The 26,305-nt window shown below is 50.1% G+C and overlaps 10 protein-coding genes across 10 annotated transcripts; 7 read left to right on the top strand and 3 right to left on the bottom strand.

The window, feature by feature from the left end:
- Positions 1 to 189: 189 nt before the first annotated feature.
- N7446_001292 (uncharacterized protein) lies at positions 190 to 1,294 on the top strand (the record flags this gene model as incomplete). The annotated part of the gene is made up of 2 exons (XM_058510041.1): positions 190 to 833; positions 880 to 1,294. 2 exons carry the CDS (start codon positions 190 to 192, stop codon positions 1,292 to 1,294), a joined length of 1,059 nt encoding a protein of 352 aa, XP_058375577.1.
- A 255-nt stretch (positions 1,295 to 1,549) lies between these two features.
- On the top strand, positions 1,550 to 2,859 carry pyr8 (acetyltransferase pyr8; the record flags this gene model as incomplete). Its single annotated transcript, XM_058510040.1, has 2 exons — positions 1,550 to 2,304; positions 2,358 to 2,859. 2 exons carry the CDS (start codon positions 1,550 to 1,552, stop codon positions 2,857 to 2,859), a joined length of 1,257 nt encoding a protein of 418 aa, XP_058375576.1.
- A 204-nt stretch (positions 2,860 to 3,063) lies between these two features.
- Positions 3,064 to 9,488, bottom strand: N7446_001290 (putative AMP binding domain protein). The gene is made up of 6 exons (XM_058510039.1): positions 9,264 to 9,488; positions 9,191 to 9,213; positions 5,239 to 9,053; positions 4,984 to 5,193; positions 4,327 to 4,930; positions 3,064 to 4,275 (listed from the first exon to the last, which is right to left on the bottom strand). The coding sequence occupies exons 1-6, from the start codon at positions 9,321 to 9,323 to the stop codon at positions 3,318 to 3,320; spliced, it is 5,670 nt and encodes a 1,889-aa protein (XP_058375575.1). The 5' UTR covers positions 9,324 to 9,488; the 3' UTR covers positions 3,064 to 3,317.
- A 580-nt stretch (positions 9,489 to 10,068) lies between these two features.
- On the top strand, positions 10,069 to 11,065 carry N7446_001289 (40S ribosomal protein uS7; the record flags this gene model as incomplete). Its single annotated transcript, XM_058510038.1, has 4 exons — positions 10,069 to 10,202; positions 10,456 to 10,639; positions 10,696 to 10,810; positions 10,863 to 11,065. The coding sequence occupies 4 exons, from the start codon at positions 10,069 to 10,071 to the stop codon at positions 11,063 to 11,065; spliced, it is 636 nt and encodes a 211-aa protein (XP_058375574.1).
- Positions 11,066 to 11,537: 472 nt separating this feature from the next.
- N7446_001288 (SDA1 family protein) lies at positions 11,538 to 13,986 on the top strand (the record flags this gene model as incomplete). The annotated part of the gene is made up of 4 exons (XM_058510037.1): positions 11,538 to 11,584; positions 11,668 to 11,703; positions 11,776 to 12,063; positions 12,114 to 13,986. 4 exons carry the CDS (start codon positions 11,538 to 11,540, stop codon positions 13,984 to 13,986), a joined length of 2,244 nt encoding a protein of 747 aa, XP_058375573.1.
- A 450-nt stretch (positions 13,987 to 14,436) lies between these two features.
- N7446_001287 (uncharacterized protein) lies at positions 14,437 to 15,144 on the top strand (the record flags this gene model as incomplete). Its single annotated transcript, XM_058510036.1, has 1 exon — positions 14,437 to 15,144. One exon carries the CDS (start codon positions 14,437 to 14,439, stop codon positions 15,142 to 15,144), a length of 708 nt encoding a protein of 235 aa, XP_058375572.1.
- A 309-nt stretch (positions 15,145 to 15,453) lies between these two features.
- On the bottom strand, positions 15,454 to 16,756 carry N7446_001286 (uncharacterized protein). Its single transcript, XM_058510035.1, has 2 exons — positions 16,383 to 16,756; positions 15,454 to 16,330 (listed from the first exon to the last, which is right to left on the bottom strand). Exons 1-2 carry the CDS (start codon positions 16,740 to 16,742, stop codon positions 15,470 to 15,472), a joined length of 1,221 nt encoding a protein of 406 aa, XP_058375571.1. The 5' UTR covers positions 16,743 to 16,756; the 3' UTR covers positions 15,454 to 15,469.
- Positions 16,757 to 17,816: 1,060 nt separating this feature from the next.
- Positions 17,817 to 18,314, top strand: N7446_001285 (uncharacterized protein; the record flags this gene model as incomplete). Its single annotated transcript, XM_058510034.1, has 1 exon — positions 17,817 to 18,314. One exon carries the CDS (start codon positions 17,817 to 17,819, stop codon positions 18,312 to 18,314), a length of 498 nt encoding a protein of 165 aa, XP_058375570.1.
- A 379-nt stretch (positions 18,315 to 18,693) lies between these two features.
- On the bottom strand, positions 18,694 to 19,599 carry N7446_001284 (DUF2293 domain-containing protein; the record flags this gene model as incomplete). Its single annotated transcript, XM_058510033.1, has 3 exons — positions 18,694 to 19,152; positions 19,210 to 19,332; positions 19,387 to 19,599. The coding sequence occupies 3 exons, from the start codon at positions 19,597 to 19,599 to the stop codon at positions 18,694 to 18,696; spliced, it is 795 nt and encodes a 264-aa protein (XP_058375569.1).
- Positions 19,600 to 20,950: 1,351 nt separating this feature from the next.
- Positions 20,951 to 24,962, top strand: N7446_001283 (PHD finger domain protein; the record flags this gene model as incomplete). Its single annotated transcript, XM_058510032.1, has 7 exons — positions 20,951 to 22,190; positions 22,291 to 22,945; positions 22,997 to 23,179; positions 23,760 to 23,876; positions 23,936 to 24,069; positions 24,122 to 24,216; positions 24,276 to 24,962. The coding sequence occupies 7 exons, from the start codon at positions 20,951 to 20,953 to the stop codon at positions 24,960 to 24,962; spliced, it is 3,111 nt and encodes a 1,036-aa protein (XP_058375568.1).
- Between the last annotated feature and the right edge of the window lie 1,343 nt (positions 24,963 to 26,305).

Raw genomic sequence — 26,305 nt, 5'->3', positions numbered from 1 at the left:
GTTAGCCTCAAATCCTTCGGCTCCATCGGCATCAAAGAAAGTACCACCCGAAACCCAACGGCCCCTGTAGGTCGACATTAAATTATTTTGGCTTAACAGTTGAGTCTGGTCTGTTTATTTTAAAGTATCCTGGTCGGCCCATTTCCCCCATTATGTCCTGTCGAAGCAAGGATGTCACAACCTTAAACTATGCATCTATACAATGTCTTCACATACCCCATCGTCCGTGACGGTCTCATTGCCAATACGATCCTGGTCGCCGTCGCTACCATTCTGGTGATATTACGATTCGTGTCGCGCCATATTCGAAAAAGCAACATATGGTGGGATGATGCATTCTGCGTCGCTGCCATGCTGCATACATACGGAATGCTAGCAATGCAATATCACTATGCTCGACTTGGCATGCGACACCATATTGCAAAGGTTCCACTGGAGAATACAGTGCTCATGTTCAAAATGCTCATCATTTACCAACTTGTGTATTACAACGCCATGGTCCTTGCGAAATTATCCTACCTCTTTCTGTATCTGCGCATCTTTGTGAGCAAGGAGTTCCGCATTCTCACGTGGGTATGCATGGGGTGTGCTGCTGCATACTGGACTGGAAGTGTGCTTCAGGTCTTTCTCCTTTGCACGCCATTTGAGAGAAACTGGAATCCGGCGTTACCGGGTCATTGTGCGAACCAGAATGTCGCGTTCACGACAATTGGGGTTTTCAACCTTCTTACGGATGTGATGATTATGGTCTTGCCCATCCGGTTCATCTGGAAGTTGCAGATGTCCACCGCAACTAAGATGGCATTGTATAGCATATTTGGGCTGGGTATATTGTACGTTATCTCTCTATCCCGTCTTCACAAGATACTAATTGAACAGTATTTCCTCCATCACAATCATCCGCATTAAAGTGCTCACAGCAGTCGATTTCACCGATCTTCCATACTCCATGATCTGGGCTGCCTTCTGGAGCGTCACTGAGCCTGCGCTTGCCATTGCAAATGTCTGCGCGCCGATGCTCCGGCCGATTCTTAAAGCCGCTTTTCCATCTCTGTTTGCTACTGCCAAGGATGAATACACCACCCAGCTGGCGAGTGGTCCTATTCTCAGCAAGAGTAATACGTCGAAACAAATCGATGAGATGGATAGTGAGTTTCCGCTCACGCGGTTGGAGGAATCAAGATCAAGGGATGATGATTCATTGAATTATCATTCGCAGGATGATCGCTCGCATGTGCATCATACTCCGAGGAGTGTTGTTGGTCCTAAAGGGAAGGGGTCGTATACTAGTTAGCTTCTCAATTTAATATATTCAAGTTATAATGATCGCCCAATACACCTTTATATAATCCTTGGATAGGAGCAAACAATGTAAAACCAACGTCCAAATACTATGTTTCCAATGCACCGTGCATCTATGCGAGATAACCGATCAAATTGGCCTGACAAACCAGGCATCAACTATAATCTCACGTGGGCAAAGATCGACAATCAACTTCAATGTTGACTCGACTGCATGTTCAGAGGGCTTGCCCCTATCCGACCTAAAATGGACGAAATAAAATCCTCGAAGATCCCAGAAGTCCTCACTCTATATGCCATCCACTGCCTACTACCCGCAACCCTGCTGCTGGCAACACCAAAGCGATCAACCCTCCGCTACCTCTCAATTCCATGCTCAATATGGATTGCCTACAGAGCCATAAACCTAGCAGCAGAACTAGGTCCTGGCTTTATATGGTGTGAATTCGCACGTCTGACATTGTCAATCGTCCTCCAATCTTTCAATTGGTTACTCCTCAACCCGAAAGATGTCAATGATCTACCCGTCGAAGCTGGCCACGGCGTCTCGCGTCTTTATTATGTTGTTCGGCTCTTTTATCAGCCGAGGGGGATTCGTACCCCCTGGCAGATTAAAAATGCGCCACAGCAACCGGCTTATTATCAACGCAGGGGTCTGAAGGAGCCCTCGCGAGGTCGCTTCTTGGTTCGTCAGTCAGTTATTGCTGTTTGGCAGTATCTGGCGCTGGATCTTTTTGCTACACTTGCTTTGCAGCAGGCGTTAGAGCAAGAGAAACATGGGGCTTTGCCATCGGTGGTTCAATGGGGTTTGTCTGTTGAGCAATGGATTGAACGGCTCATTTCGAATCTCGTGGCTGGGTTTGTCGTCAGTCGTATTCTCATTGACTTCCACCATCGGGCTTTTTCTATAATTGTTGTTGGACTTGGAATTGACTCGCCATCTAATTGTCCGCCCTTGTTTGGAAAGGCTGGGGATGCTGATACAATGCGAGGGTTTTGGGCGTAAGTTCTTCTCTAGAATTCGAGAAGAAAAGGAGAATGCTAATAAGTCATAGGAAATTTTGGCATCAGTTGCTACAACAACCCCTTACCTCCATGGGTACTTCCATCACCCGCGACCTACTAGGTCTACCATCCAGGTCACTGTTAGAACGCTATACGAACGTATTCGTCGTGTTCTTCCTCTCAGGAGGACTTCATGTTGTCCTTGATTTCGTGCAAGGAATTCCAATGCAGGAATCCGGGGCCATATTATTCTTCGTTACGGCTCCAGTAGGACTCCTGATTGAAGATGGGATCAAGGCACTTTGGAAATCTCTGAATCCACCAGACAAAAGTGTGCCTCGGCCGATGTGGCAGAGAACTCTTGGTCTTCTCTGGGCTATGGCTTGGTTGGGTGTTACATCGACTTGGTACTTCTATCCGCAGATGTTGAGGCCGCAAAATCAGGCACTGGTTCCCTTGACCTTGGCAAATCAGGTGTCGCTTCCTATGTTGGCAGGGATTGTGCTCGTTGGCGGTGCTGTGATAGCATTCGTTTTCGAGGTTGAGGTATAAAGCTGGGAGAATACTGTTTCATCCTCTAGCGGCTAGCGTTTTGCATCTGTTTTCATATCATAGCTTGAGGGCTAGCCGGGCTCTTTCGGATACCCTTGCCGTATAAGAGGCAGCAAATAAACACTTTTAAACAGAGATTTATCAATCGTAAGTCAGGTCGCCTAGAGGCAGGTGTCTTTGATTCTACCCAAGAACCGGAGGGTGGGGAAAAACAAAAGACATCAACCGTAGTGAAAATCGGGTTGTTATGTATGTACAAAGCGCAACATGCAAGAAGGGCGAAGTAAACATAAGGCTGATCGAGGTATTTGAAAACAAAACACGAAAACAGAACAACCAAAGCGCAATGCTACGGGAAAATAAGAATATAACAGTCACAAAACCGAAAAATCAAGGAGCATGCCCCAGGGCATTTAAGCAATAAATGACGGGAAACATGTATCGCATACGCGGTCAACTCAAGCATCGTACCCAGAGCCATCATACCGCCGCGCTGGAGCACCGTGGCTATTTGCTGTGTGGAAGTCTTGGCTGTCCTCTCCAAGTGCGGATTGGTACATCAAGGCCTCTTGGGGCCAATCGTCGATTTGCCCGCTGTCCTGTGTTGCGGGCCGTGTTGAATCGGCATGTGCTGTGCCAATTGTAGGTGCATTACTATAATCCCATCCCTGCTGGCTAGGCAGCGATTCTCGTCCGGTTGAAGGCCGCTCACTGCCAGGGGGAATGAATCCTTGCGATTGCGGCGCCATAGGAGTATTGACCATGTCAAAGCTGAAACGGAAGTCGCGGTCTGCGCCGGGGTTGCCATCCACCTGGTCCAGCGTGTCGTGGTGGGAATCGTCAAACTCGGTCACTAGCGTGGCAGACTGGGGTTCCTTGACGTAAGGCACAGTGGGATTAGGCTGTGGGACAGGGTTTGCAGCCACGGCGTTATCCGTGGTAGTATCAAGCTCATGTGGCATCGGTGGAGGCACATCGTTACTATAAGTAGCTTCTGGGTGGATGGTTTCCTCCAGCGTCACTCCAGCGGGTGAGCGGGGAAGAGGATCAATCTCGGGATTCATGGTCGAGTGGCGAATGCTGTTGCCCATGGTGCTTCCTGGCTTGGAGATCCTGCTCATACGATGCTGGGGCATCTCTGCGAATGGATTGTCGGAGCCCTCCATATCGCGAATGCTGAATTGAGCAATTGTTCGCAGCTTCCGGGTTACCCACGAAGCCAGAACCTTTCCTCGCTGCTTCTCGCCTAGACGAGAACGAGGGAAGTCACCGTGAGAAACGAATGCAACAATGTCTGCCACAACCTGGTGCTCATTAAGCACAGCATCGACGATGACAGGGACGAGGGAGGCCAAGTATGCCTTGCGAGTGACTTCAACCACGACAACAATCAAGCCGCCAGCTTGGAAAATGGCGCTATAGATCATGTTAGCATCAAGTTGTTCTATAAAAGTGTCAATTACTTACCATCCTCCATTGACAATGTTGCGATGGCACCTCTCCACAGAGGATTCAATGTCCATCGGGAAATGATTCAGTCCGTTGACTTCGAAGGTCTCACCAATGCTTCCAAGAAGGAACAACACCTGCATCTCGACCGGCTGACCACCAGGACCAATCGGCCGAGTAACAGTGTGAAGGAAACCAAGATCACCGGTCCGGACATAAGGCACGCTGGGATCACCATCCGCAACGCGGCCATTTAACCGCTCGGAATCAAACTCTTGCTTTGATTTGTAGAATCCCTGAGCACAGGCATCAGATTGAACCCAAATCTCACCGTACTCGCCGACGTGAGCCAGTGTGCAGGTTTCCGGGTTCACAATCGCAATCTGTGTATTGACTGGTACCATACCCGAGTCTTGCAACAACAGGGCAGTAGGATCTGCGTCAGGGTCGACGGGGTAAATGAGACCTTGACGGAGGCTTCGTAGGTCGAGCCAGAGCTCGATCGGCTCAATGCACATGTAAGATCTTGTGGTAACCATGGGATTGAGAACGTGCGAGTAAACGACGTTGATCGCAGTGCGGTCCAGGCTGGCATTAGCGAAATGTAGGCGTACTTTGCCGTCTGTGCAACGAATGTCAGCTTATATTCCATGCTCTCATGGTGCTCATACATACAAATATCCACTCTGGGTCTCCCTTCTGCGGAGATCATCAGGTTTTTCAATTCCTGAAGCTGGAAGCCCTTTCCTGCCATAGCACTCATCGCGTAGTCCAGCATTTGGCTAGTGGCGTAAGTGTCCTTGACCTTGTATCGAGCGAGGGTGACGAAGAGGGTCATTGGATTTTGTGCAAAGTCGACAGGCGAAACAAGATACGTGGGGGCACCTAACACATTAAAACGGGATCTTTTGACAGAAATAGTAAACTTACCGACGAAGATACCCATCAAGCAGGTGTGAAGGAATCCAAGTCCCAGTGTACTACGCACACTTCCAAGTACCGGCCTCGAGCTGGTCATCTGGCAAGTCTCCTTCTGAACCTTACACATGCCCATGATAGTTTCGTGAGAAATATTCACGGAAATTCTTCGCTGGTCTGGTGTCCAATAGGTCCAAACAAGAGCTGGCTGGTTTCCTTGGAGCCAAGTATCTTTCACTGTGTAACCAAGTTCACGACATCCGTGAGACTGTTTGGAGGGCTTTGTGGTGTTGTAGATTGCAGGAACGCCAATTCGAAGGACCTGAGCAGATTGCTTGATGTGTTGCGAGACGAGCTTTTGTCTCATGACATGGTCAACTTCCGTGTTAACAATGATTGCCTTGACGTTGAAATCACTGATTATGTGCAAGAATGCGGGGGCATCCTCTGAAAGACGGTTCTGATCGATGGGTGCCATAGGAATGACAACAGCGCCCAAGCAGAAGCATGCATGGATAGCATAGATGTAGTCTTCCGAGTGCGTGTACATCAAAACGAGATGATCTCCTGGTCGCACCTTGACCTTGTTCTTCAGGTAGGTTGCTACCGCGGAGACCTTCAAGTCAAACTTCTTCCAAGTAATACCCTTTCCTTCCTTTCCGCGGCCATCAATAGAACAGTATGCAAGTTCTTCGGCTTGACGGGAAACCCGCCAGTGCAGAAGGTCGACAATAGTGTTGAAGTTGTTCAATGGCGTGGATGTTCGGTCATCCATCACAACATCACGATAATCAACACCGGAGTACTGCTTTTCTTGGTATGCAAGCATGTCCTGTCGTGATGATAGAGCAAGAGGTGACCAAATGCCTCCCTCGGGGTCAATGCCAACAGGCAGGTTCATCACCGATCGTTCAACTCCAAACTTGACGTGCACAGCTTGCAACATACCAGCCTCGAAGTCTTTGCGACAGAGCATGTTACCAATCTCCTGTCTACCATTCTTGGTGACACGAGGGAGAGTGTTAGGGGCTGTGAGAAGAACACAGTATACCCGAAGATGATGCTCCTGGTACAAAACCTCCATACACCTGTCTGCTAATGAATCCAAAAGGACCGAATCGAGCTGCCTTGGTGGGCCGCCAGAAGTTGTCGGTGCCGTCGAAGCTGAATAGGACTCCAAAACAATGACCGGAAGATGTTCCTCATTGACAAACACGTCAAAAGCAGTGCAATCGTGGATTTTCGGCACCTTCTTGAGAATGCTGACAGTCAGATGTTGAACGAAGAAGTATCGGTGTTCGACAATCTCTTGACCGTGCTCAACCCACTCCACCTTTTGACGGAGACGGTCTTCATAAAGACCAAGTATGAACAGTCTGCCCTCAATCACGCAGCCGAGCAGACCAGTGCGCAGAAACTCTGGTTCCACAAGGATGGGAGTCGGGTTGGCCTCTTCGAATTTATAGGGACGAGCATGGAAAATAGCCTCGGTGTGCTTTGGCAACGCCCAGAAGCCACCAGATAGAGATGGTGAATCAACCCAAATCTCTCCAACGACATTTGGCGTACAAAGCAGATTGGTTTCGGGGTCAACAACAGCGAGGGTTGCGTCAGGAATTGGGTAGCCAAAGGCACCAACACGGACAGCATGAGGCATACTGCTAGCATACTTCCGGGCATCCTCGCCCATGGCAAGCACAACGACCTCATTGCTTTTCAAGGCCTCTTTGTCGAGAAGGACCTCACTAAGCTCGTTCTTGTCGCTCTTCTTGGGTGTCGAGACACGTGCTCCACCACCTAGAAGACTACTTCCGAAGCCAGTGTTGTGCTCCGACTTGGTCAGGCTCGAGTCTTCTTTCTTGTCATCATCACGGCTGGCAGGGTCCATTTCGTGTGTCAAAGCACATCCCATTCGCTCTTCACCACCCAGCCAGTCGCGCATACTGATGACCATGCCTCCATGTTCTGGCAAACACAGCATGGGGGCAACAATTTCCCTAGCCCGGGGGTTCCTCATTGGACGAAGCCATCTGTCTGCCAGGATTTCATGGAATTCGGGGTCAAGAGTAAGGGTATCAATCAGACAGATTTTAACACTGCTGAAATTAGGCTCGGAGTTCTTCTTGAAATGCCTAGTTGACATCGGATCTTGTTGGTAGTTGTAGGTGGCAATCTTCAAGCCAGAGTAGTCGGTTGCCATGACTGTAGCCTTGTACTTGGTTATAAGGTGGGCATACAGGCCGGGTGTCTCAACAGCTTGGTTCTCATGCCACACGGTTGTGTGCCCACCGTACACAGTGAAGAGAATAGCCATGATCATGCCGATTCCTTGTCTCGGGTCGAGATAGCTGATGATGGTCTCCCCCTTGGTTCCATATTGCCTCGCGCTTGACTCCGTGGGCACCGTGGAAATAATTGCACTCAAGCATGCCATCTGGTGCATAATTGTTCGATGGCTCATCACGACACCACGCAGGTCACCCGTCGGAGCACGGGCGAACTCGATATAGGCCAAGTCAGGGACCTGCAAAGCAGGCGTCTCATCCTTCTTCTTCGGATGAAAGCTGCCAAACTCGTTTGTTTTCCACCATTCAACACCTCGTGGCCAATTCAACTTCTGTGCTGTGATGTCACGTTGGAAGTTCTTCAAATTGTTCTCCGTGGTCAAAGCCAGGTGGGCCTGCGTCGATGTAAGCACGAGGTTGAGACTTGTATAGTCATCCAAGCTGTTGATTGGCACTGCTACAACTCCTGCAATGAAGCAACCCATGAGAGCAACGGCAAATTCGATGATTTCAGCCTCGCGGTAAATCAGAGCAACTCGATCTCCGCGGTAGAGGTTACTCTTGTCGCGAATGACCTGAGCAACTTTCTCCGCACGGGTAGACAGCTTTTCCCAGGTGATCGATGCAACCTCCTTGCCTTTTGTATCCAGTACCCAATATGCCGGCTGCTTTGGGTGAGCTCGAGCGCGGTGCCGTAAGACCGTGGGTAGGTTGTCAAAGTTGGCCATCGGGATATTCTTGTCATGCGGGTCGTTCAGCGCAAATGGTATCTCTCGGGGCTCAAGGGGCTGGAGATGCTCAATCGCCGGTCCATGCTGAAGTTCAGATGCCGGGATCAGGGGCGGCGCCATGTTTGCGGTGGGTGAGAAGGCCTCTCCGGACTGAGAATAGCGATGGAAGCCACCCCCATAGCTATCCCTATAGTCATCATGCTGTTGCCCCGCAAAGTCGGAGAAGTATCCCTGTTGGGAATCAAGCATTGTAGACTGTCGCGTGGGCCCGCCAGATCCAGGATCGTAGTATCCCATGCCATCGTCCGCATACTCAGCCTGGGCATACTCTGGTTGCGTGTACTCAGCCTGGGACACATACTCGGCCTGAGAGCTTGGGTTGAATGCGTAGTTTTGGCTCATTAAAGTTGCGGTTCGAGAGCCGTCTGGACCTTGCGAGCCAGAAATTGGTGGCCTTGGAAGGAACAAAGAGTCGTAGGAGCCCGATGAGGGCATCCGATCCCGGGCTTGGAGCATGCCTGTGCTGTCTCTGTCATGAGATCCTGGAGATGCCAAAGACGCATCATGTGCGTCTATACCAGCACCATATCCGAGACCTCCGCTTTGTAAGTCGTCGAAACCACCTGAGTAGGTGGGGGATTTGATATGTTGTGAAGAGTCGGCAGTCGGCGGGCGAACGCTCAAAATTGCCGGCGGGGCCATGGAACCGGACGCGGGGGCATCGTGAAGGGAATTGGCGTGAGTATTGATATCAAGAGGCTTATTCGGACCGAGAAACTGGGAAAGCAGGACAGTTCGTCGCTTTTGGTATCTTTGGTGTTGTTAGCTCTCCATATTGTGTGGTTGCGGGCTCATAACTGCGCAAATGACGGTCCCAGTGTCTCGAAAACCGGTCTGACTGTGGTGATGAGGGGATCGTGGCCTGGCAAAGTATGTCGCGTGTCTTACCCTTTCTCGGTGATATCGCCCTCCTGTCACAACTTGTGAGCGAAAGAATCGACAAGCGCACGCCAGCACATACCTCCAATTCCCGATCTAGGTTCCGCAAAGCGGCCTGGAGCTCAGGGGACTCTTCCGCCATTTGGGCAGAGTATCGAAATTCCTCAATTCGGGGTAGTATGGAAACGCGGGGGAGGGATGAAACGGAGTCACGGACGCCTCATCGCATGAGCGTCTCAAGGGCGCAAGATGTGTAGGAGTGGCAGACTCAGTTGCCGAGGATCGCCTAGTCGCAAGTCGTTCTGGGGAAGATCAATTGTCTGTCTCCGCAAGGCCGCAACGTCACCCGCTAAGGCTAAGGGCGGTCAGACGAACCGAGTGTGCACTGAGACATGTATACACTATATATAGGATGTTCTATATTTCTATACTTCTTCGTGTCTATGTTTGTATGTTTCTACCTTTATTGTTCTCGAATTAGATTCGTATTGAGTGTGGCTGTCAGGTACCATCTTGGGTTTCACTTGGGGCAATTGATACCGAGGGGTTAGTTGCAGATGTAGCTGACTTAGTGGTCCAATTGTATACAAATAAAAATCAACTCCATTAACAGATGATATGTATAACCTTGGAAGAAATTCAAACTGGTGTATTTGTATACAAACTTCTCGTTCGCGCTGATCATCATGAAGTTCATGCCTGAGGTGTCAGTTCAGGCACCAAGGCACTAAATCAGGTGACCCTACAGACTGCCCTAAATCACATGACCCCCGCACAACCTAAGCGAGTCCACCAATTTCCTTCGTGGATAACCGGAACCTCATCGACGTTCAATCACCAAACGACAACCCGGTCAATTTTCCCACGAACCCCTCCGAACAGTCAACATGTCCGACAACGGGGACGTCGAGGTCGCCACCTTCCCAGTCCTTCCCAAGGAGGTTTTGGCCGAGCAGGGCAGCGTCAAGCTGTTCAACAAGTGGAGCTACGATGATGTCGAGATCCGTGATATCTCCCTGACGTGAGTGTTTCTTTGCGATCCTCTGTGCGCCAGGTGAATTTCTGTTGTGTGCGAGAAAAAGCGATACGAATTGGGAGGATTCGCAAGATTTTTTGGCTGGAGGAAGGGAATCTCGAAATGTCTGAACGCAGGACCACAACACACGCCGTGGCACAATTTTCTCATCGCACACAACAGGATCATATCAGCGCGCTGGAGGATTGGACATTGCATGGATATCAAAATTTGCAGAGGTGCTGACCCGCCATCACAGCGACTACATCCAGATCCGCTCCCCTGTCTACCTCTCCCACTCCGCTGGTCGCTATGCCGCCAAGCGTTTCCGCAAGGCCCAGTGCCCCATCATCGAGCGTCTCACCAACTCGCTCATGATGAACGGCCGCAACAACGGAAAGAAGCTCTTGGCTGTCCGCATTGTCGCTCACGCTTTCGAGATCGTACGTGCCATTTCGCCCTATTCGAACGTCTCGGTCACTAATCTTCTATCACACAGATCCACATCATGACCGACCAGAACCCTCTCCAGGTCGCCGTTGACGCCATCGTCAACTGCGGTCCCCGCGAGGACAGCACCCGTATCGGTTCCCAGGGTACCGTCCGCCGCCAGGGTATGTAACAATCCATTTCGCCACTCTTGCCGATTTTCTAACCCACTTGCAGCCGTCGATGTGTCTCCCCTCCGCCGTGTGAACCAGTCCATCTCTCTGCTCACCATCGGTGCTCGCGAGGCCTCTTTCCGCAACATCAAGAGCATTGCTGAGTGCCTTGCTGAGGAGCTGATCAATGCCGCCAAGGGTTCTTCCAACTCTTACGCCATCAAGAAGAAGGACGAGCTCGAGCGTGTTGCCAAGAGCAACCGGTAAAGGGGTTGTGTTGGATTTGTTCTCCGTTTGGTCCTCTGTTTACGATTACTGGAATGGACGGGGGTTTTAACCGGGATTCAATGGATTTGCATGCATCTGCGGGGCTGTACATATTATACAGTCAAGGAGAAGGCTCGATCTAAAAAGGGAACGAAATCGGATGTCTTTCTTCAGTAGTTGAGATGCGATCATGAAGACCTTTGGTTGTAATGACCAATTTCCTAAGAAAAAAAATTTCTTGACTTCAATTTGGATCAGAGTAGATTGTCTGTATTTTAATAGATTGAGTGTCAGATATTAGCGTTAGGATATTCAACTTATGTAGAGTTCTACCCTGACCTGTCTTGATCTGACATTCAGATTTTCCGTCGCTTATCGATACGGAGAAAAAAGTTTCGGACCTGGAGTCGACCGTCCGCGCCAAATACATCTTCCCCCAACCACCCCTCTTCTCATTTCAAATACTGCGAGGATGGTGAAACGCAAGCTTGGAGCCTTGGAAAAGGTCGAGGCTGATCTGTATGTGCATTTTGCCAGTCGATGCGCCCGTCGATCAGAGGTTTCAGTCCGAGATACTAACATCTTTTCTTTGCGCTCTGCAGGCCCAATTTGCAACACAAGATTCGCAAGGATCCCAAGTAAGTCAATGGAGATAGTTCTTGCGATCGGGTTTTGCTAGATCAGAACTAATGTCGCTTTGCGCTGCTCAGGTCTTATATTGAAGATTTCCGCGCTCAACACTACCAATATGAATCCCACCGCGAGATCTTCATGGCCTCGCCGTCGTCCGCTACAGATACCGGTGTGATTTCTCTTCGGGATCTCATTGACTTCATCTCCCATGTGGCCGACTGCTACCCCGACATTCTGAAGGACTTCCCGCAGCAGCTCATTGACATGCTCATGCAACACCACCTGGTATTGGAGACTGAGTTGCGGGAGAAGCTGGTTGGAAGTCTGGTGCTTTTGAAGAAGAAGGATATCATTGATTCAGCCACGTATGTTGTCTCTCCTCTTAGTCCTCTGCTTTTGTTCTAACAGTCTTCAGCCTACTGCACACTCTCTTCCCCATCCTTGTCGCCACACCTAGCAAGACTCTGCGTGCTTTGCTGTTCCAGAAGATCCTTTCGGAGCTTCGCACCTCAAATTCGAAGACCACCAACCACAAGTTGAACCGGACTATGCAGACCGTTCTCTTCAACTTGGTCACATCTGATCGCACATCGTCTAAAGGTTTGTGGGCAATCAAGATCACCCGAGAGCTATGGAAACGTCAAATTTGGACTGAGGCCAAGGCCGTTGAGATCATGAAGGAGGCTGCCTTGTCTGAGAACGAGAAGGTTATCATTGGCGGCGTCCGTTTCTTCCTCGGTGGTGACAAGGAGCGTGAGGACATGGAGGATGAAAGCAGTGACGATGAGGGTGTCAGTGTTGGTCAAGTTAAGCACCAACTTACTATCAACAAGAAGACTCGCAAGAAGGCCCGTGCCGCCGAAAAGGCCATCAAGTCAGTCAAGAACAAGGAGAAGAAGAAGAACCAACCCCATCCCCTCAACTTCTCAGCACTTCACTTGCTGCACGATCCTCAAGGATTTGCCGAGTCTATGTTCTACAAGCATCTCCAGAACCAAAAGTCAAAGTTGAACTTGGAGCAAAAGCTTCAGGTGCTCCAATTGGTGTCCCGTCTAGTGGGTCTGCACCAGTTGCACATCATGCCTCTGTACTCCTACTTCCAAAAGTACCTTACACCCCGTCAACCATCTGTGACTTCATTCCTGGCTTCTTTGGCCCAGGCATCCCACGACTTGGTTCCTCCTGATGTTCTCGAGCCCCTCATTCAAAAGATTGCCAACGAGTTCGTGTCTGAAGCCTCCGCCGGTGAGGTTGCCACCGCTGGTCTCAATGCCATTCGTGAGATCTGTGTGAGACAGCCTTTGGCTATGGATGAGACATTGCTGCAGGATCTTGTCATGTACAAGAAGAGTAAGGATAAGGGTGTCATGATGGCCTCCAAGGGTCTTCTCAGTCTTTACCGTGACGTCGGAGCGCAGATGCTCAAGAAGCGTGACCGTGGTAAGGAAGCTGCCATGAGTCTGCGCGCTGGCACGAAGCAAGAGAGACGATTCGGTGAGCAGCAAGCTGGCGGCATCGAGGGACTGGAACTCTTGGCCAGGTGGAAGGACGAGGAGCGTCGCAAGAGGAACGTGGAGAAGGGTCTTCCTTCAGACGCTGAAGAAGATGACGAGGAGGCCGACTGGGCTGCCTGGAATGTCGAAGATGACGAGGACAGTGATGACTCTGGTGAATGGATCAATGTGGAGGAAGATGTTGAGATCGAAATGAGTGATTCCGAGGATGAAGGCAAGGCGCCACCCTCAAAGAAGGCCAAGGCAGACGCCGAGGTTGAGAAGAAGGACGATGAAAAGGAAACCGAGAAGGAGGAGGAAATGGATTTCATGAAACTGGCCACCACTCGCATCCTCACACCCGCTGATCTTGCCAAACTCGCTGAGCTCCGCACCCAGGCATCTGTCGATGCTCTCCTTCCAGGCAACAAGGGCAAGCGTGCTGCTCCCTGGACTTCTCGTCACACTGATGATCCTCTGACTGCCCAGGAGATCGAGGGTCTTGCCGCTCTGTCTGCCGCTAAGGCCACGCGTGAGGAGAAGATTGCCCACGCCAAGGAGGGCCAGCCCGACCGCTCTGAGCGCAAGTCTAAGGAGGCTAGACGTAAGGAGCGCAAGGAGGAACAGGGCAAGAGTACTACCAACAAGGAGAAGGCTCGCCGCAAGAACTTCCTCATGACGCTGGGCAAGGCCCGCAGTAAGAACAAGAGAAGTTTGGTGGAGACTCGGGCAGTACTCAAGGCTCATCACGATCGTGCTAAGCGTGGCGGAAAGCGCGGAAATATTGGTCAGTGATAGAGTTGATGCCTGCCATGTTTCAAAAAGTAATGATTGTTCGTTATACATTTGCGCTGTCTTTTGACATTGACATGTTCGTCCAAGCATAGGGTATATAGTGATATTATTGGCGTACACATGAATCCACATTTAGTTACAATTTACCTACTAGCTCTTGAGATACATTCATCATACTGTACGGAGTAGAGGAGCAATATACTCATCCACCGGATTGGCTATACTTCACCATGTCACGTGCCCACTATCCCGAGTTGGGACTAATTGAACATCGCGCGTCCCGCGTAAAGGTCGCGTTGCCCAGCGACCATCGCTCATTCTTTTTCTTTCCTCAACCCCTCCCTCGCCTCCCTACGTCACACTTGCAGCGCACGACATATCGAATCTCAAGCCATCAAATCATCTCAGAGTCTCGCCTTCCACAGCACAAATTTCGAGTCTTTCCCCACAATGCCGTCCCTCGCCTCCAACAGTACGCTGTCAAAGAAGCGCCGCTTCCAACCACCCATCACGGGATACTTTACGACCGCTTCTCAGCCAGTGCCTAATGAGACACCTACCGTTTCACACCACCACCATTACTCCGCCGCAACCTTCTCTGCCACACCTGTCGTCCCAGCCAAAGTGCAATCCTCTCTCCTATCCGTAGGAATGCGGGTCCGGAAGTCCGTTGCAGACGGATATAGAACCCACATGGCAATGTCTGAAGAGAAGGTCCCACATCATGCAGGTGTCGCTCAGACCCCGGTTGCTGCTCCTTACGGTAACAGCGAGCTTGCTCCTTTCTCCGGCTCTACCAAGCGCCCATTCGACCACGATGAATACCTTGTCAATGATGAGGGAGATGCCTATTCGATTCCGTCGAGTAGTCAGGAGTCTACATCTTCCTTTACTGGAGCTTTGGGAGGTCAAAAGAGAACTTTGGGTTTCGATAGTGATATGCTTGACGACGAGCATTATTGTCCGCAATCCAACACTTTCAACGACGAGTCCTGGCATGATACCTCGTCAAAAGTGAGTCGGAGCCGTCGCATTCTTGCTGTGCGGCGCAACATGACCCAGCAGCCCACTATGAACATGGACGACTTTGAGGAAGCCTCTTTCCTTCGCCGCCGTGAGGAGGTTGATGCAGACTACGCCCGTATGGACTGTGTTTAGGCTTCTTTGTTACCCTTTGACCTTTTTTCCTTCCTCTTTAGCCACTGTGTGGCATGCTACAATATCCCCTTGCTTATCTTTGGGTCTGATATCACTTGATCTACCACGTTTGTACTATACCCTTTGTTCTTCTACGCTGTATCATATCATCATGTGCCATACCTTCCATTTACAGTCTGTATGTACCTCAAAAGCCAATGTAAAGCAGTATTCAATGTTCAAACCCTATCTGAAATAAGCCCCCAAAAAGAATCAAGTCACCACTGTCCATCATGCAGAATAGTTGGCTCAAACGCCTGATATATGCCTATGCAACCCCTAATCCTCAACCAAACAACCATTTCCTCCAACTCTGCCTCCAAGGCTTCCAAGTCCCCCCAAACCGATGATTAATGCAAGCATGTTGGCTATTAAACCCCTCAGCCCTACTATGCCTCTGCCCATTCCCCCAAGCATTCAAAGGAAGAACACACAACCCCCCAAGCATCTTCCCACTCTTAGCCTCACTCCCATCAATACAAAGCGTTTCTTGAAGCTGATAAAATGGCGCCCACGTCACCCGCTGCACAGGGAGAGCCGAATAAGACGGTATCAAATCACCCAGTCCTTCATCTGCATCGACAGACTTCTGAATGAGTCGGTGGTCTGATGGTAATGTTTCAGATAGGACGTCCAGAATGGCATCGGTGAATACGCCCGGTCCCGTTATCTCCAATGTTGTCATTTCGTTGTATCTCGCGCCCCAGATATGACTCTGGGCTATGTGTTGTTTTGTGTGGGATAGCACGCGCACGATTACTTCCCGGAGGACTGGGCTGAATCTTCGTGGTGCGTACATCGTGTATTGTAGGAACCCGTACCTCCGTACCCAGTGCCAGTCGCGCATTTTCTCGGTTGAGGCGAAGGGTTCATCGATTTCTATGCCGACTACTAGCGAGATGTTGGTGTTGGTTATGGTGGTGTTGGGGTTAAAGATTGTGTTCTGCATTGATGGGCAGGCTTTAATGCTTGTTGCTGGGTAGACGTCGACGTCTGCATAATAGCCGCCGTAGTACCAGAGGATTAGGTAGCGGAGGAGATCGCCGCGGAGGACGTAGCCTGGATAGGACTTGTAGAGGCGTTCGAGATCTGGGATTGAGGCGAGGGTTTCGGTTATGAATCTGTCCGCCCATTTGGCATTGACGAGCTGGGGTGGGTTAATATTGCCAATGAACATTGGAAGTGTAGTGGTGTCTCACTGAATATTTCCAATCTGAGTTCTTCTTCTCGAACTGGAAGGAATCATCGCCTCGCTTGTCATTGTCCATCAACATGATCTGCCAGACTGTATCTGGGGCACCCCCATCGCCGCGGAGTTGACCCTCGATCTCGAGATCGCGCAGCGCATTCGAGAGCTTGATCTCATATTCATAGTTGGGATTCGTGCGAAACGGCGACTGATGGAGATATCGGGGTCGGTCTTGTGAGACCTCAAGCCGGGCATCCGGTCTGGTTATTGGCAACGGTAGGGATTCGAATAGGACAAAGAGCACCACGACTGCGATTATTAGGGCTGATCTCTGTCGGTTGAGAGACCCTAAGTATGAGCGGTGCCTCATGGTAAGTGTTCAAGAGCCATGATGCGAAGGTGAGAGAACCTTCTGTGAAACCGGAACTTGTCGACTTGGGCATTTTCCCTTTTAGGTTGTTTCGCCTCGAGCATGGTTTGACCGGGTTGGACCTTGTTGCTTACTGTGGAGATGAATGGCTTGGCTGCTTGGCTGCTTGGCAAATCAATGTTCTATTTTTGTGTTATTCACAAATATCAGGATATACAGCAGATGAAGTTCTCTATAGAGATGATTAGAATAGTTGCCAAATCGATCCATATCTATAGCTAAATATCCAGCCCTGTGGTTGATCGGTCTTGGCATCAGAGTGGGACTAGCCACGATCTGTGAAGCTCGATTGTATGGGAACTTTTTTCAGTTCTTTAGCTATTAGTGCTGAAACATTAAACTAGAATGAACTAGAGAGGCTAGTATAGACAGTAAACTAGAGTAGACTAGAGACAGTGAGGGTAAAGTTGCTCTTTTTCATGAAATACGCTAGACCGCTTCGGGACCTGTGGTATAAATGGGTGGGGACACCACTGTAGAGCTTCGCGTCCTCAACTACGCACCCTGTGCACAATGTCATCTTCCGCCATCTTTCGCTCGCCAGACTTGTAGGAGCTGGGACGCTTTTCTATCTATGGGGCCAAAGGGCCATTCCAGAGTCTGACCGCTTCTTCTCGTTTGTCACAAATTTGCTAGGGTTCTCCCAATTCGATTGAGCCATGCCGCATCCACAGGCTTTGCACGCTCCATCTCTATGTGGTATAGAACCAGATATATTGCATGCGGTATGCTCCCTACTGGTGCCGGCCATTGGGAGCTGTGCATATGCTCTGCCCTCGTATAGTAAGATATATGAGCGGGGGTTCACGAGGCACCGACGAGAACATCAATGTCGGAATAGCGTCATGTGCGCAGATTGAATCGATCTGCGCGCCCCCACCAGATTCCCGGGCCTATAAATTTGACTTGATCTATCATTCGATTCTATGCTCGTCGCCATTCTTCCGGAGGCCTTTTCATTTCAAATTCGACACTTTTGGTACCAGCTCTCGGGCTCAAGCTCCCTTACCAAACATGTCTTACAACAACCACTGGTTTGACCACCGTATTGGCGAGCCCTTTATGACCGCACCTGCGTACATCGAACGCCCTGCCCACGATGCTCAGCCCCCGTATCCTTGGTTCTACCCCCGACGACCCGTACCTCTCCCTGAACACCGCCCAGACTACATGGTTTACCATCATGTCTTTTACTTCCCTGTCCCTCGCGGAGTGTTCAATGACCATGTCTATCTCTCTGCTGCTCGCATTTACCTCCGTGGCGCAATTGGGCAGTCTAATCGCAATTCTCTCTCTGAGCTTCCCCGTTGGTCGCTCCTCAACCACCTTTTCGTGCTGATCGCCACCGACAACACAAACCGCGAAGAGGCTATTGAAGCTGTCTCTCATCGCCTGGCTATGATGACCGAAATGATCGAAGATGGAGAGGGTTGGTTCTCTGGACTGCCTTACATCCACGACAACTTCCAGGTCCGCCTGATCTCGCGCGCCTCTGGAAGCTCTGAGATCTGAGTAGGTGTCGGCTTACTTCTGGCTTGCTCCCGGGGTTCATTGGCAGAATTGAAGATGAGAGCTATCAAGATAGGATGGATGAGAGGATTTAAGATGAGGATATGAGGATTTAAGGATTTTGGGGGTGTAGATAGCTTGTTGTCCTTGTGGACCACTTTACCTTTTTTTTTTTTTTTTTTTCTCTCTCTGTGAATACATCTAATAGAGGCAAGAGTACAATATCCTTATTCCATCTGCTGTCCTTGAAGTAACTGATCATAATCCCATTGTATCCCATAACACCTAGAAATCCCAGTACAAAGTCATAGTAGCTCTCCATGTGCCCGTAAATGTAAAAAAAACTCCGACGATGCATAATCCATTCATCCCAACTCGACCATCACGCGAGCCGCAACGCCAATGGACTATCCCCCTCCTTCTGCTCCTTAGCCATACACCCCTGCCAAGCCCGTTCAATAGCCTGAACTGTATCCCAAACCCGCTCCCGGGCTTTATTCCGCTCAACCCCTTCATCAAGGAGCTTGTCGTAAGGTGTCATCACATGGCGAATATGAGCCTCAACAGCCAGGTGGATCCGATGTTCATCGGATATCCGTGCCGTACGGCCTACCCGTCCTGATCCTTTCAGGAATGCATGGTCGAGGATCACTTCCAGGCTTGGTTTGGGCATTAGTGGGAATTCTTCGATGAGAAGTTTGCGGTTCTTGCTGGTATCTTTTGCATCGCGGGTTTTTACCGCGTCTGCGCGTGAATCTGCTGTGGCTGCTGCGGATTCTTGGACTGTGGTGTATATTTCTGATGGGACTCGAATTCCGAGTGTGTGTTTGCCGTTTGGTTTCTAGGGGTGTCAGGGTTGATATGTGATGGTTTGGGGGGATTGGTTAGTTGTTCTTACGTAGACTAGGTAGACTATCTGGTTTGATTCTTTGGTTTTGCTGCGGCAATGTCGCGTGATGTAAACATCGCCTTTGGGGACGAAGATATATCCTTCTGGCATGGGTACACGCTCGACAATGTTCTGTGTGGAATGTGTTACCTGGATGGTCTGGCTATGGAGTCCGACTGAACTTACCTGCTCAAGTGGATCATCCGAGATGGGTACAACTGCAGTCCATGGTTTCGCTTTTCGATGTTTGGTTTCGTTGAGGACTTCTGATAATGGCTGGGTTTGGGCGCCCGCATCTAGGACAGAGCGGGCCTTGCCACCACGCTTCCGTACACGTCTGTTCTTTCCTTTGCGGTGAGGCTTGCGTTTGCGGACGTTGGACTTAGTTGTATCTGCCATGTTATGTGGGATGGGTTGAAGCAAGGAGGGTGAGGGTGACGATTTTGACACGGGTGTTGGGATTTTGATTTGGGAAAGATGTCAGTGGTGAATAGATTAGATTAGATTCATGGGTTGTGACATGTTAAATTTGGACACCAGTGGTGTCTCAGTCAACATGAATGATCTTTGATGCTTCAAGCCAGGCACACTGTGGCGGTGTGGCGTTGTGGCTGAATTGTGCCTAAATCGACAGGCCTCCAGCTCTCTAAACTTAACATAGTTAACGCTAACTAACTTCCATGGAAGTTATTTACAGTGAGATGATGACAAGTGATGTGTATCTATTACCAGATAGAGTTAGTTGCCTCATGAGATAGATCTGTTCTCTACTTCGTACTTTTGGCCCCAATGCACGTGCCCGGCGTTTAGCAGACTTTAGGCACTTATCTTACTCTCTGACAGGGAGAATATACAGTAGAACATTATAGAATATTGCATGATAATACATACAGTAATAGATAATATCATATCTACAGTGGGTGGGATCTTAGATATGCATCTACCGTACCACGTCTACGGATCACCCCAGAAACAGCAAATTGAGATCTTCCGATCTCAAGATTGTGTCAGCGGCAGCTCGCAGCTCCGAATCGAAATGAAAAGTAAGAGGTCAAAACTTGGAAGTGGGTAAGGTAGGGGTATGCCAGGGGAATAATGCACATGTACAGTACAGTAGCCGGTTAGTTACCCGACTCCGAGGGATAACACAGTAGAGTTCCCCCTTCCTAAGGACTTAAGTTCCCTCACTCTAACCATCCATGCTGGGTTTCTTTATATACGGGGTGACCGTGTGGAATATGTCGTCATTGGGCTACTCCGGAACTAAAAAAGAACAAAGCGCAGCAAATGAAGGCCGTTAAGTGGCTCGTCTTAGACTGCCCCGAACAAGGCTCGATCTCGCTTTGGTCTGGATCGGCGCCTCTCAAGGGTAACTTTGGCGGCCTAAGGAGGTGATAGGCGTTCTTACCCTGCCCCATTCTCTCAGCTGTACATGTACTCCCCGTACTAAAGTTAGGCTCCAGGCTGTAACCTGTGTAGATCCCTCTTATCCGTTCCTGCATGAAAGTCCGGAATAGCTGTGGATATCAGTGGAGGTCAAAAGAAAAGTCCCCACGTAAAAAAACGAACTCAGAAAAAGAAAAACATTCCATTCCATCTTCCATCCCTTGATCAGCAACGTCTACCCTTCAATGCTCCCCTCACATTCTGCTCTCCATTAAGGTTGCCAGGGACGTTCAATGGTGCTGACATGAGTTGGGATCCTGTTCACAGGTATGCTTTGCGGGGTTCTCTTCTTCTATAGTCACTCATGGATTTCTTCAGCTTCAGCTATCCCGAACCGCAAACGCCGACGAGGACTCCGGCTTCGTTCGGTGACTCCTTCCCCCCGAAACTCGAGTCCAGCTTCTTCGACCCTCGAGTGACCTGGGATACCTCTGACCCCTATGCCTCCAGTCCGGAGCTGCACCGTACACCACAGAGGTTCGGCCTCGCCTCCACCTTGAAGGGAGGTCCGGCCCCGAGTCATGGAGAGAGTTACAAGGGAAGGGTGGACCAGACCGATACGGCCAAGCGGATTCGTGCAGTGAGGCCGAACCAGAGTGCGAGCGAAGACTACCCTCCGATGGGCTCGGCCAAGTCAGCGGCTTCGATGCAGACACCTCCTCCTACCAGTGCGTCCAGGCGGAAGATTCCCGAGTTCGACGAGGGGGATGGACCAGGGGCAACACCGGGGATGGGTCATCTGGAAACCCCGAGTCGTCTTTTGGGGGCGTCTCCTCGCATGTTTGGCAACCTACAATCTTCGCCCGACTTGTTCCAGCTGGCTTCCTTGGATCCCACGGGCTCTCCTTTCTTCCCACAGCAGCGGTTATTCTGGGATCAGGATCTAGAAAATGCCGGTGAAGTTCCTCTACCCACCAGCAATGGCTTGGATTCTCATCAGAACTCCGACACACATCACATTCCTCAATTACCAACCATCGATGGCTCAATTGATCTTCCCGAGTTCGGGAACGGGTTTGGGATTTCAGCAGCACCACCTACCGACGCTGCTCTGTTCCCTGCACCGTTCTCGACTTCTCCCCGGATTCCAGTTACCAAAGCAGAGGACCCAGCCTTGTTCCTGAGCTCTCCCGCCCGACGGTTTGGTGGGCCACATCTCACGCCGCAGACAAGGTCTCTGCGTGGCATTCGACAACCGTACCACCATCAGACGGAAGAATCGAAACGGGAGGAGCTTCTCCGTGCCCAGGCTCCAGATGGGCAGCGACCTACATCGTTTGTTGGTCTGAGCGAAAGCGAGGAAGAAGATGACGACTTCACACCGAGGGGCACACGACCGGGGCTGACCCGCAGTGTAACTCACACTGCCATCACGAGCTCACACAGGCCGCTCAGTCAAGCTGGGGGTATGATGGCATCCACGAGCGGGATCCGAAAGAGCCCCTCCAAGGGCCGTTCGTCTCCGGCGAAAGGGATGCGTTCTACCCCCCTTGGCTCGGGCCAACTCGGTTGCCACCGGCTTGCCCACGCGCTCATCCTCCGTGGTGCTTCGAATTGGCCGGGATGGTCGTGCAAAGGCTGAGATGGAGCCTGTCGATGAGGGCCCCACAGGATTAACCGATCCCCTGACTGGGATGGATTTAGATGGCTCTGCAACGGAGAGCGAAGCCGACCCGGCAGAGTACTCGGAGTATCCTGTCTTGCAACGTGCTCAGTCCTCCTTTTCCATCTTTGACCTCAACCGCCGTCCACTTTCCCGCAGTGATTCTGGCTCCCGGCCTCCTTCGAAGGGTTCATATGCCTCCACTGTCGGCTCTTCCCATTCGGGTCGAAAGTCGCCTTGGGCTAGCTCTTCGAGAGGGGCGGGGCGAGTGAACCATCGTGGTTCTCCTGATATCAAGCGGACCCCCAAGCGACACTCTTCTCTGCTTCACTCCGACTCCACCTATACCAGGGGTAGTGCGGCTTCCGACTCGTTGCCCGGAGAGGACGACGATAGTGGTGACGCTACACATGCACTCCGGCAGGTCCTGAAAGAACGCGGCCGGGGACCTAGACCGTCTATAAATGGCTTTAACAACCGACTCTCCCGCTCATCACATACCTTTACCCACCTCCGGTCATCCCCTCCGCGCCTCGGCAGCGATTTCGACATTCACCCCCGACACAATGCCTCTCCTACCACTCTGACCGACCCAGATCTTGCCACTCCCAGCACAGATCGTCACAGTAATCCAAGCAATGGTACACGATGTGTCTGCCGCTCGATGGATAATGGTGGCCATCTTATGATTCAATGGTGAGTCTAATTTACAGATGTCGAGTCTCAGTATGTATTAACAATTCACAGTGAATCATGCACACACTGGTTACACACCCGGTGCGTCGGATTGGAGCGTGCAAATCTGCCCTCTGTATACGTCTGCATTTTCTGTGCCCAAACGCCATCGAGACAGAACCGTGCCCGAACCTCTTACGTGCCCACGGGAAATGCCCCTCCCTCTCCTTTGGCCCACAAGTCCTACCGCGTCCGGTAAAACTATGATCATACTGGATAACCAGTGGAAGGCTTGTGCCTTATTTCTTTTGTGTCATTCTCGCCCAGCAGGGCTCTTTATACCATGCATTACCCAAGTCACCCTGCCCTTGCCTAATCCCGTGTGACCCATTATGATACCTATGTACTATTCCCTCACATTTCTGGACAAAACAGAATAGAATCATCTCTATACTTATATACTATACATTCAAGTAGTATGCAAGATCCCCGCATATCGGCGTGGCAAACCGATCTCGGGAGAGGGGCCGACATAAGTGCATTCAGGCACAACCTATTTAGTCTCGAATCTGACCTGCTCAGTTTAGGCCGAAAGACTGCTGACTTTGGCCGTTATACTTCCGGAGATACCTGCTAGTACTGACACAGCCCTCTCGTGTTATTCGAAGGCGCTCTGAAAAGTTCAAATTAGAGTTCCGATATAGATCAGATCCGGTTGTTGATTGGCCAATCCTCAACTTATCGCCTCACCGCCTTTTTTATTGTCGAAAAACCACTTTCTCCCCGCGGAGTCATAGTCTTTTCTCTCTATACATTCTCTATACATTCTTTACAGTGCTTTCATTCGCTATGTCTGCCTCTCTCCCTGGCAGCCGGGATCTCCCCCATCACAATATGACCTCTCCACCTACTGGGGTCGGGTGCGCCATGCCGCCGACATTGCTGATCCTCGGTAAGTCCATGAATGAGAGGATTGATATTAGATAAGTTACTGAGCATTCTCAATTGCAGAACTCTCTTTGTCTCAGGCGCTGGTCTGGAGAGCGCTAAGAGCCTCATCGCTTCCTACAAGCAGAACCGTATCCCGGTTATGACGCCTGAACTGTGGTCCGCGAAGAAGGTCGTCGATGCGACTTTGCATCCTGGTATGGGAACTTGTATTTATCTGTACTAGGCAATTGGCTAACGACCACATAGACACTGGCACACCAGTTCTCCTCCCCTTTCGCATGTCAGCCTACGTGTTCTCGAACTTGGTCGTCACTGCGGGCATGTTGACTCCAGGACTCGGGGTGAGCATTTCCCACAAATCCCGCAGATCCAAACACATACCTAACAAATGGCATAACAGACATCCGGTACCCTCCTCTGGCAAATCGGAAACCAATCTCTCAACGTCGCAATCAACAACGCAAACGCAAACAAATCCACCCCCCTCTCCACCTCCCAGATCGCCCAGTCATACCTCATGGCCGTCTCGGCTTCCTGCTCGACAGCTCTCGGCCTGAAAGCTCTCGTCCCCCGTCTCAAGAGCATCTCCCCCAACACCCGTCTCATCCTGTCCCGTCTCGTCCCCTTCGCTGCTGTCGCCAGCGCCAGCGCCCTGAACGTCTTCCTCATGCGCGGCGAGGAAATCCGCCAGGGTATCGATGTCTACCCCGTTCTCTCTGCTGAAGAGCGTGCCAAGCGCGAGCTGATCGAGGACGCTGAGCCGGTTCAGAGTCTCGGCAAGAGTAAGAAGGCTGCTACCCTTGCAGTCGGCGAAACTGCCATCTCGCGTGTTCTGAATGCCACGCCAATTATGGTTCTGCCGCCTCTTATCTTGGTCAAGTTGGAGAAGACGCAGTGGCTGCGTGCCCGACCTCGTATGATTATGCCTGTTAATCTGGCGCTTATCTTGGGTACTTCGCTCTTTGCTTTGCCGCTTGCACTGGCGGCTTTCCCTTCTCGTCAGGCTATTAGTGCTAGTAGCTTGGAGGAGGAGTTCCGGGGTCGTGGTGGTGATCAGGGTATGGTTGAGTTTAACCGCGGAATGTAAATATTGGGTTTCGGCGTTGAACAGCGTGCTTCTGCATTGTTTTATTGTGACGGATACCCCGTTACTCTTTGGCCCTCTTTGAACCTTTATTCTCGGTTTGCATCCTTTACATTTTGATGCTGTTTGCTTTATATAAGTGAGCCTACATAGATCCATGGATGTCATTTTTGATATATTAACCTGTGCCTATCAAATCTACTTACTACTACTTAGCGTATGCCGTAGCGCCTATTCTCTAGTGAAACGGTGAATGGTGGAAATATCACTATAGGACAATAATAGTATAGTAATCGTACTTTCTTCCTATCAATAGGGGTGAGGGTGTAAAGAGAAGCCTGGAGATCTACTAATTAAAAAAAGCCTAGAACCTGCAGCCATCTATCTTACTAAAAAGGTATTATTTATAGTAACGAGGGTACATGGAGCTAGAAACCAAAATAGCAAAAAGGTAGTACTCGCGCCCGGGATCGAACCGGGAACCTTCTGAGAATTGGAAGATTCAAATTGTGAATCAGACGTCATGACCATTAGACCACGCAAGTGCTTGAATGAACAATAACGCACTTTTGGCATCTATGAATATAAGAGGGAATTAGTGCGAATGTCCCATGCTTTACTATCGGATAGATCTAACCCTATTTAACCAGCCCTTCAAATTTAACCCAAAGAGAAGTACCTTTCAAATAACGTTATAGATTGGTTTTCTTATAAAAGATCTTATAATCGTTTGATCCTTATCCACATAACATGAACATCATAAGTTAGCAAGAGCAAAACCTATCCCTAATGTTCTATTCCTTTATAAAATCTTGTGCTACATACCGCGATACTATAACTTACCACTACATCATAGTTGTATAAAGAAGAAACACTAATCCGCACAAAAGCCAACTTCTATATTTCAGATTGCGTAGTGCCGACCGAGAAGAGCCAAGTTACATAACCAAAAAGCAAAAAGAAAGTACTCGCGCCCGGGATCGAACCGGGAACCTTCTGAGAATTGTGAGATTCAAATTGTGAATCAGACGTCATGACCATTAGACCACGCAAGTGCTCGGGTGATTACTCATTCACAATTGTGGTTTGTGAGAGAGACCGGAATTGTCCAAAAAAGGCAGCTATACATGTCCACATCACTTTATATGGCATACGAAGTTATAGTGCCAACAAGTTATATAAAAAAGCAATATACCAAGCAATTGGGTAGATATACCTATATATTTCCATCCTAACCCCGATATGCTTATCCACAGTATCCTTGGATTGTAAGGATCATGCTTCTCGGCCTCTAGCAACCACTATAGTAATGGCCCACAACCCTTCCTTAACCACCTATACCTGCC

This window comes from Penicillium canescens, assembly GCF_028828765.1.
Source record: "Penicillium canescens strain IBT 15451 chromosome Unknown utg000002l_segment0_segment0, whole genome shotgun sequence".
NCBI classification, from domain to species: Eukaryota; Fungi; Ascomycota; class Eurotiomycetes; order Eurotiales; family Aspergillaceae; genus Penicillium; species Penicillium canescens.
Note: the sequence above shows the minus strand (reverse complement) of the source record. Positions and strands in the feature narration are given on the sequence as shown.